Source organism: Chenopodium album, chromosome 5 (assembly GCF_948465745.1).
Source record: "Chenopodium album chromosome 5, dcCheAlbu1.1, whole genome shotgun sequence".
Taxonomy (NCBI): domain Eukaryota; kingdom Viridiplantae; phylum Streptophyta; class Magnoliopsida; order Caryophyllales; family Amaranthaceae; genus Chenopodium; species Chenopodium album.
The window spans coordinates 27,585,716-27,596,223 of record NC_137838.1 but is presented as its reverse complement, the minus strand read 5'-3'; the positions used below and the strand labels follow the sequence as shown (position 1 = coordinate 27,596,223).

The following is a 10,508-nucleotide window of genomic DNA, read 5'->3' as shown; positions in this document are numbered from 1 at the left end:
CACCAAACCCTTCACTCTCATCTTCATAATCATCAAAAGGAAGCTCTACCTCCTCAACCTTATCATAAGGGACCTTTTCTTCATCAAAATCGTCTAAGCTCAAGGCCTCACCCTCAAAGAAACCATGGTTATTAATTAAAGGAGATGGGGTGGAAGAAGGTTGGTTTTCAAAATTAAGGAATGGATGAATGAAATCACAATCAAGGGAGGTGGGTGGGAGAATTGACTCACCAATTGGTTTTTCAACACTCAAAACCTCTTGGTCCTCATCACCCTCAAACATCCAATCTCCCATGGAGACTACATCATCCTCTTCGTCCTTACTCTCTTTCCTCACAACTTCTTCACGCTTCAAAAATTGCAATGTCCCATCCTTCATAACTTGAATTACCATTTCCTCAAAATTAAGAGAGGCCAACATTTTTAGTTTCTCTTCAACTCCATCTAAAGGCTCAATGGAACGAAATTCAAATTTGGAAGGAGGTTTAAAATGCAAACACTCTTTAGGAACATCCATCTCTACACCCTTTTCCTCACTCATGGGCTCTCTTACATCCTCCTCACATACTTTGGAGCTCTCAAAACAATCATCATCATCGTCTTCCATACCTACCAATGTGGTAGAAACTTCATTTACATTCAATATTGATGACAATTGACTCTCCATCTCCTCATTCTTCCTAAAAACACCCTCATCACTCTCTTCCAACTTTTTCAACATTTCTATTTGGCTTCTCATGATCTCCAAATATCTCATCTCATTTGGTTCCAAATTAGAATTCATCTCCAATTTTCTCAAAGAACCACCAATTTGATTATAAGAAGACTCAGAGGTAGGATCTAAAGATTGGAAAGATGAAGAGCATTGAGGAGCATCATTGGGGAAAAAATTATGTGCAAGCATGAAAGGATCAACATTAGAGATATGAGTGGCATCATCAAATTGGGGAATGGGGGCACAAGTAGGCATACAAGGTTCATCATTCATGGAACATGGACCATAACAATCATCAATGGAAGCATTTGAATAACCATGACCACGATCACAACTATCTCTAGCAAACCATACATAAAAGTCCCAAGCATCATCGATTGACAATGCCCGAAATCCACCATTAAACATGCTTTCAACAATGTCTCTAGTTTGCTCATTCAAATTATGATAACAAATCTCGCAAGCCTCCCAAATATGACAACCATGGTAACTAATAAAGTTCGCTAGTCTATTAAAGTACACCCAAAATGGTTCATCCTCTAATTGAGGAAAAGAGGTATTTTCCATTTTATACAAAATAAACAAAAAAAAATCAAGTAAAAGTAAAGTATACACAAAGACCAAGACTCAAGCAATCAAAAACACTCAAACATAGACACCGTTCCCCGGCAACGGCGCCATTTTGACGAGGGGAAAACTAGGTCGTTATCTAATCTTCCCTCGGTCAAACTAAATTTATAAACACTTAACAAACCTAAATACGAGTATAGAGGCAATTCAAGGGTCGAACCCAAAGGAACGGTAATGTTCAAGCACTTTCAATTATGCGCCTAAGCTAGGTCGAAGACGAAGGTAAGAGAGAATACTAACAACTAACAAAACAAGTCACCAAGGAAATAAAACACTAGGAACGGGGATCAACAAGTAATCATCTCAATTGCAACAACATGGGAAGAGCATGCCAATCAAAGGTTGTGAGGACTAATGATAAGAGCAATCAATATGAATCAAAGAGCTATCTCCTAATTGTTAAGCTAGGGTTCACTATGAATAACAAACTAAGAGAATCACAATCAAAACCAATTGATAATTGCAATTCCTAAATCAATTGTTCATGTCATTAGCAATTACAATGCAATCTAGCATAATTCTCAAGGCCAAATTGAATTACACACATGCAAACCTTCACTAATCACTTTAATCTCAACAATCAATCAACACAATACCCAAATTAATCACAATTAATCAATCATACAAGTTTCACCCAATTCCTAGCCAAAAAACTATTCAAGAATCATCATCTATCAACTAACAACTATGGAAATCAAGAATCAACAAAATACCAAGAACAATTACACTAATCAAGCATCAAACATCAAAATTAAACCAAACAAACATGAAATTAAACAAAGAAATAAGGTGAGATAGAGTTAAGAATGCTCATTGATAATAGAGAAGATCTTGAACACAATTGTCACACTTGCATCTTCAATCTCTCAATCACCATTGAAATTCCTCACTTTCTCTCTCTAAAACTACTCCTAATCTAGCCTAATCTAGAGAGAGAAGCTCTCAACCTAAGAGAGAGAAAACTATTCTAAAACTAAATAAATACATAGATGAAGAATAAAGAAAACCAAAAACTATATAAACAAAAGGAGAAAAGAAGCTTAAAATCGTAAAAGACCCAGAAACCCGCGCCCGCGGAGAAATCGGCCGCGCCCGCGGAGGGGAACGGACACCCCGATAGCCGCACCCGCGGCCCAAGCCTGCGCCCGCAAGGCCAAGGCCCGCGCCCTCGGGGAGCCCTCGGGACAACCGCGGGTGCTTACTGCCCAAATACGGCAGTTTTGGAGCTGTAGCAACCCCGTGCCCGCGGGTACTATAGCCCGCGCCCGCGGCAGTTTTCCAGGGCCAACTTCAGAAGGCTGTAACTTTCGATCTAAGAATCTTATGAAGGCGTGCGACCTATCATTGGAAATATCTTCAAGTGTAGTTTCCAACCCAACTTGAATCACCCTAATCAGATATGTAGAACTTGAGTTATGACTAAAACAATGCACAAAGTTTCTATTTGATACTTTGCAATCCTTCGTTTTCCTTTGTTTCAAACTCAAATTCAATTCCGAAAAGTGCATATTGATCCTAGTGGGTGCTATTTTCAATTCTCATGCATATATCCCGCGACGTACCTACAAAAAAAGACAAAGAAACGGAAAAGCAAGAGAAATAGCCGAGAAATGAATAAAATGATAAGAAAGCCATTAAAAGCATGCATTTCTCTAAACTAACACAAAAACACGCGAATCCAGCATTATTCTCTAAAAACACAACATAAACGACTACAAAGGAGCATAGAAATAAAAAGAAAACATAGCCTAAAGGTGCCATAAATGGCACGGATCATGTGGTGTCATTGGCCATATTGAGAAGGGATGTTTAAATGTTGCGGATGATGATCAAAATCAGGGACTAGGATGGAGTTTGCGTCTCAGAGCTACTCCTCGCAAAGGGAGACAAAAACTTATGGAGGAAGTTGAAGAAGTGAAGTTATGTAGGAAAGTTTTGTTTGTGAGCAAAAAGACAGTAGAGGTGAAGGAGCACACTAGTGATCATTCTGTGAGTACTCAACTTTGTGAGACTGAGAAGGAAGGAGGGAAGGGGATTGATGTGAGGGAGATGGAGGTTCAATCACAAGATTCAGTCGGACTCATAAATGATAATAATCTGACGAAAAAAGTTCCAGTCTTGGAAGGGAATAATATTGGAGCTATAGAAAAGGTGAAGGGGGGAGGGAATGCTTTAGATAGTTTGGGAACTCTTGTTTTCTCATCATCTTTGGAGTCAAATAAAGGGCAAGTCAGAAAAGGAGTGAAATTAAAAAAAGAGGGAGTTGGTAGAGAGAAGGGAGGAGGGGGCAGTAAGTGTAGCATTGGGGGGAAAATAAAGGAGTTAGCAGCAGGGGATGACATGGAAGTGGATGAGGTTTCAAAGCATGCTCGTCTGTTTGTGTCTTTTTACAATGATGAAGTAGCGGGAGTTGGTGTAACCCAACCCCGCGAACAACCATGAGTCTCTTATGTTGGAACTGTCGGGGGATTGGCAACCCCCGAGCAGTTAGGACACTTCGAAGGTGGTGTCTTTCCTTTGCCCCGGATTTATTATTCATCTCGAAAACTAAAATAAATAAAATTGAATCCAAAAAACTTTAAATAAATTCGGCTTTGACTGTGCTATTGGAGTAAGTAGTGTTGGACTAGTAGGTGGTTTGTGTTTATTTTGGAAGAGTGATGCTCTTTCTTTTTTGCTTCTTTCGTTATCACAAAATCATATTTGTGGTGACGTTGTCATGGGAGGTATTTCTTGGAGATTTGTTGGGTTGTATGGATGGCCGGAGTTGGGGAACAAGTGGAAAACGTGGATGCTTCTTCGTGACTTATGTTCTTCCTTTGATGGACCTCTTCTGATTGGTGGAGATTATAACAAAATTTTGAGTTATAAAGAGAAGCAATGGGGGCTGATGTTGAGAGAAGGGGGATCGTGGAGTTTAGAGAGGCTTTAGATGACTGTCACCTAAGAGACTTGGGCTATGTGGGTCCATGGTTCACTTGGGAAAAGGGGTTAACCGAAGAGACGATGATCCGTGAGCGTTTGGATAGATATTGTGGTAATGAGGAGTGGCTGCGTACTTTCCCAGGCGCAATGGTGGAGCACTTAGTTCGCATTAAATCGGACCATGCCCCGATTTTGGCTCGTCTCAAAAGACCTAAGAAGAAGCGCAAGAGCAGGAAGAAAAATTTTAAATTTGAGACAGCTTGGTTGTTGGACATAGCTTGTGAGAAAGTTGTTTGAGATGTGTGGTCTGCAACTGCTGGGAGCCCAACTGTTATGAGGCTCGAAATTTTGCTTGGAGTTCTTAGAGGATGGAGTGGTGATAAGTTCAAGGACTTAGATAGGCAGATTGATGAAACTGAGAAAAACCTCAAGTTGGCACAAAGTGGAGCAGCGTCGAAGGAAAATCTTGAGCTTTGTTCATCTCTTGAGGCAAAATTTGATGATCTTTGTGACAAACAGGAGGCGTATTGTTATCTTCGGTCTAGGGTGTCAGAAATAAAAGATGGTGACAAAAATACCAAATATTTTCACCATAAGGCCTTTCAAAGACGGAAGCGCAATGAGATTCGGGGGTTGTTTGATGCGGATGGTATTTGGAGGGAGGAGGAAGAAGACTTCGAAGTCATTGTGCAAAATTTTTATGAGAATCTTTTTACCTCCTTGGGTCCTTCAAATTTTTACTGTGACAAGGTCTTAGAGGTCGTAGCTCCATGCATTTCGAGGGAGGATAATGAACTGCTCATGAGGCCGTTTAGCAAAGATGAAATTTTCGATGCAATTAGTGCACTACACCCTTGCAAGGCACCGGGTCCTGATGGTCTCCATGCTATCTTCTACCAGAAATTTTGGCACATAGTTGGTGATGACGTCTTTGCATATGTTAGCGGCATCCTTACCGGAGTTTGCTCTCCAGAGTCGATCAATAACACCAACATAGCACTGATCCCGAAGGTTAAATCTCCCACTTCTATGTAAGAATTTCGTCCTATTGCTTTATGTAATGTGCTACATAAAATTGCTTCAAAAGGCTATTGTGATGCGCCTAAAATCTATCCTCCCGGATGTTATTTCCGAAAATCAGAGTGCTTTTGTCCCAGGGAGACTTATTACTGACAATGCCTTGATAGCTATGGAACTATTTCATACTATGAAAAAGAGAAGAAAAGGTAGGAAAGGGACTATTGCCATGAAACTTGATATGAGTAAGGCCTATGATAGAGTAGAATGGTGCTTCTTAGAGAAACTGTTGTTGAAAATGGGGTTTGCTGCCAATTGGGTCAAAGTTGTTATGAGTTGTGTTTCAACTGTTTCTTACTCTTTCATAATTAATCGGTGTGTCCAGGGCTATGTGACTCCTTTTAGGGGTTTGAGGCAAGGGGATCCTTTATCCCCGTATTTGTTTATTATGGTTGCAGATGCTTTCTCAGCTTTGATCAGGAAAGCGTCGGATGACCGCCTTATACATGGGGCGGGAGCTAGTCGGAGAGGGCCAAAAATCACTCATCTTTTCTTTGCAGATGACAGTTTGCTCTTTGCAAGAGCCAACCGTGAAGAATGCTCAAAATTTGTTGAAATTCTCAGCATATACGAATCAGCTTCCGTACAGAAAATTAACTATGAAAAATCGGAGGTTTCTTTTAGCAAAGGCGTTTGTTTGTCGAAGCAGGGAGAGTTGATTGATTTGTTGAAAATGCGAGCAGTTGGGGAACATGATAAATACCTTGGTATTCCCAATGTGCTTGGTAGGTCCAAGAGGGTGGTCTTTACGGCTCTTAAGGAGAGAATTTGGAAGAAACTACAAGGTTTGAAAAAGAAGTTGCTTTCAAGAGTGAGGAAGGAAATTCTTGTTAAATCAGTTATACAAGCAATTCCCACCTATTTAATGGGGGTCTTTAGGCTGCCTAATAGTGTGCTTGAAGAGATTCGTTCGTTGACAGCAAAATTATGGTGGGGCAACGCTGAATCAAAGAGGAAGGTCCATTAGTTGAGTTGGGATAAAATGTGCAAACCAAAGTGTCTGGGTGGGCTTGGTTTTCGCGACTTAAAGGTCTTCAATGAAGCCCTTCTCGGCAAGCAATCTTGGAGGCTCATCTCAGCACCAAATTCACTCTTTGGGAAGGTTATGAAAGCAAAATACTTTCCCCATACTGATTTTCTCAATGCTACGCTTGGTCTTAATGGAAGTTACTCATGGAGTAGCATTTGGGGATCGAAGGCTCTAGTGAAAGAAGGATTAATTTGGCGAGTTGGGGATGGCAAGACCATTGACATTTTTGAAGGCCCGTGGCTTTCTGATGAAGGGGGCAGATTTATGCACACGGCTAAGATCGATGGTCTTAACCGTGTCTGTGACCTTATAGATGACAGTACGAATGACTGGAATTATGAGTTGATATCTGCCAATTTTGTTGAGCGAGATGTGAAATGCATCCTTGTTGTTCATCGGGGCGATAGAAGTGCAAATGATCTGCTCACTTGGGCGTTCTCCTCGAATGGACATTACTCAGTTAAGTCTACTTATATACTTGGAATGTCATGCAATTTTGATGCCTTTCATCAAGCGTGGGTGGATGTTTGTAATATAGCCACAATACCTAAGGTAAAGCTTTTTCTCTGGCATGCTTGTACCAACACTCTGGCCACCAGGACCTTGTTGCATCATAGGCATATGACGGATACTATCTCCTGTCCTTGGTGTCCGAATGTGCCTGAGACCTTCCATCATGTCTTCTTTGCTTTCCCTACTGTTAGGGACCTATGGAGAGAATGTAGCTGCTCTGACTTGGCCGATTTTGATCCTATAATGGATTTTAAAGATGTACTTGTTGAGTTCGGTTCAATTAAGCTCCAATCAGTTCAGTTCAGTTCAGTTCCTAATTTCCCTCTCTCATCAAATATTTAATTCAGCTCAGTTCAGTTCAGCTCCAATCAGTTCAGTTCAGTTTAGTTCAGCTTAATTCTGTAAATGTGAACATGCCTTAATTTTTTTATTTATTTTTTTTTTAAAATACGTATTAAAGTGATTGTCGACATTGTCATTGTTAATTTTATTGTAGGTTTAAGTTGAGACAATATATTGTTTGTTGACATTGACATTTTCTTTTTCTAGTAATTAATACTTGTAGAAAAAAAAAAAAGAATACAAAGTAGTCTAATGGAACTGTACTACATGTGACCAAAATAAACTTTAAATTTAGTGCTTTATATTGAAGTAATTATTTTTGACAACAAAATTATATAGAAGATTCATATAATACAGAGTAGTATATTTGACATATTTAGATTTTCCATATCTTTTTTATATGATCTTGTATTATAAATATAGTGAATGCAAATCAAAGGCATGCTTCAAGCCTTTAGGCTTATCTATTTTAGTCTAAGATAATTTTTTTTTTATTATTTTTTTTTTTTTGACAAGAGGTAGTCTAAGATAATTGAAGATAAGTTTTGTCACAAATTGGTCCTTAATTCACGGTAATTATACATTAAATTTTATTTTTTATTATTTCTGATTTTTTTTTTTGAATAATTAAATTTAGGAAAAGATATATATTACACCCTAATTTTTTTTTTGAGGGATATTACACCCTAAATAATAACGCTCTTATTTAGTTTTTTTTTTAAAGAATAATGCTCTCTAATTTTATTTTTCAAAAAAAAAATTAAAAAAATAAAAAACATTAAAAAAAATTACACGCCTATAATCACTGCAGTTTTTTCTTTTTTTCTTGAGGGTACTGAAAATAGCTGCACTTAGTTCACTTTATTTTTTTTTACAAAAAAATATATCTAATATTCATCTTCAACCTGAAATCACGCTCACCTTCAACAATGACTGGTTTACTCATGAAATCGTATGAATAATTAAACTAAAGTATCATGATATAAATTACAATATTTGAAAAAAATTTAAATTGAAGCATACTTTATTGATTTCATATATACTTTGGTAATTTATGGATTAACTTTGGAAGAAGAATGAAAGTTGAAAATGAAGTGAACCATTGAAGAAGGTTGAAGCTGGAAATAATAATAATAATAATTAAAAAAACCGTAATCAAATGAACTTTTATACAAATAATTAAATTGATTACAAAATTCTAAATTAATGAAAAAAATGGAAGCGTGTAAGTGATAATCCATTGATTTCATATAAATTTTAGTAATTTATGATTGTGTTTTGGATGAATAATAGAAAGTACGCTATTGCAGATGGTTGAATCTATCAAAATAGGATGGAGATGGAGCTATACAAATGTGTTTTTTTTTTAATTATAATTTGGATTAATGTTGATAGTATTATAATTTATATGGGGGAATGTTTTGAGAAAAAAAATTTATCCTATAAAAGAAAGAAAAACAAATTGGACTTTGCTATGACATTTTGTGAGGTGTAATAAAAAATTTCATTTTTTTAAAATTATAATGATAAACTTCTAAGATTAATTAATTATCAAAATCAACGATTCAGATTTTATATCTTATCGTAGTCAACCATAGTCGTTCGTAGTCGACCGTAGTTGACGACTACAGTAGAAGCTTCGTTAGGATTATTACACACACACAAAAAAAAAAAAAAAAAAAAAAAAAAAAAAAAAAAAATTAATATGGAGCAATAATTATAGATACATTAAGGAATCATTACACAAAAATCAAATTAATGGCGCATATACATCAGATTGTTAGAAAGATGCCATTTATAACTAGGATATAAATTATATTCTTAATGCGAATAGACAATGTGGATTAATTCACAAATAGAAGAGAAAATTTAAAGGTTGCTTAAAATTTGCTGGTTCAAAAACAAAACTCAAAATAGGTTGAAATTTGAGCATATGCCATTGTTATAAAATCCCTAACAATACAAGAAAGTAGATGATGACAACTAGGAGACACCATTTTCCTCTCCACTATATTAATTCATCGTTGTTGCTAATCCAATTCGTCATTTAACAGTATGAAGAGTTTCAAAAAAAAAAAAAAATAGTTGTGAGTTAGTGAAAAAAATGAAAAAGGTAAGAATATTATTAATTTGAGACTTATGTTTTTGTTAATTAACATGATACTAATTGAAGAATCTATGTTTTTTGCACAATTTATTAATTGAAGGACCTAAATTTTGATTCCATGGGATAAAATTTAGTTATTTGGCCAGATTGTTAACCACGCATCCCAAAAAATGAAAAAAAAAACTATGAAGTCCCAAAAGGTAAAAAAAATACAAAAATTTAGACCTAATGTTATACTTAACTCTCAACTCTTTTAAATAATTGGGGCAAATAAAATTTAAGGTGATGAGGCCAATTGATCCTGTTTATTTTTTAAAAAACATTTTGATTACAAATATTTAACAGATGAATAAATAATAATATATTTAACATTGAATTGTTTAATATGAGAAAGATAATATGTTAACTTTCGTAATTTCTTTCATGTTGATTGAACTTACTACCAAAAAATGCTAAATTTGCTACATAAAAAAACATTAAATATAGGCTCTAAACAAAATATGCATGAAAATTTTAAAGACTAAACTTTAAAACACAGGATCAATTTTGCACAAACATTAATCTCCACTTAATTTAGATAGAATGTCCCATTTTTTCCTTCAATGAACCACATCCAACTTTGACTCTAAGTTTTATTAATTTCATTTTTTTATGATTTGCCAATGGAAACCAAATATCTACTGGCAAGTTAAAACCTAGGTGTTACTAATTTTGATTAATGCAATGTTAAAGCTGTAACAAAATAGTTTTCAACACAAAAAATTTCTTGCCAATCTCCATGCAATGTTGTATGTATTGATATAACTAGAATTGTTTGCATTTTGCTTTGGTTGGATCATTAAATTGGTACAATGCCTTAAGCAATTGTGGAACTAATACTTGATTAATTGAGAAAAATGGCAAAATTCAATATAGTTCAAAAAAAAAAAAAAAAAAAAAAGCCTAATTTCTTTTATCTCACTTGAGAGCAGAATTCATTCAATGAATTAATAAATATGGTGAAACATCATTTATGCATTATTTTTTATGAATTTATTTGTTTTATTATTTTGGGTTACATAATTCATTTGTTGTTGAGGGGAAAAAAAGGTGATACTACATGTTTGTTGATACCAAATACTAGTATAATTTGTGTAGCTACAACTTATGTTTTACTCATAGCTGACTTA

General features: G+C 35.7%; 1 protein-coding gene across 1 annotated transcript; it reads left to right on the top strand.

The window, feature by feature from the left end:
* Positions 1 to 4,225: 4,225 nt before the first annotated feature.
* On the top strand, positions 4,226 to 4,567 carry LOC145632772 (uncharacterized). Its single transcript, XM_081685110.1, has one exon. It carries the CDS (start codon positions 4,226 to 4,228, stop codon positions 4,565 to 4,567), a length of 342 nt encoding a protein of 113 aa, XP_081541236.1.
* Positions 4,568 to 10,508: the final 5,941 nt, after the last annotated feature.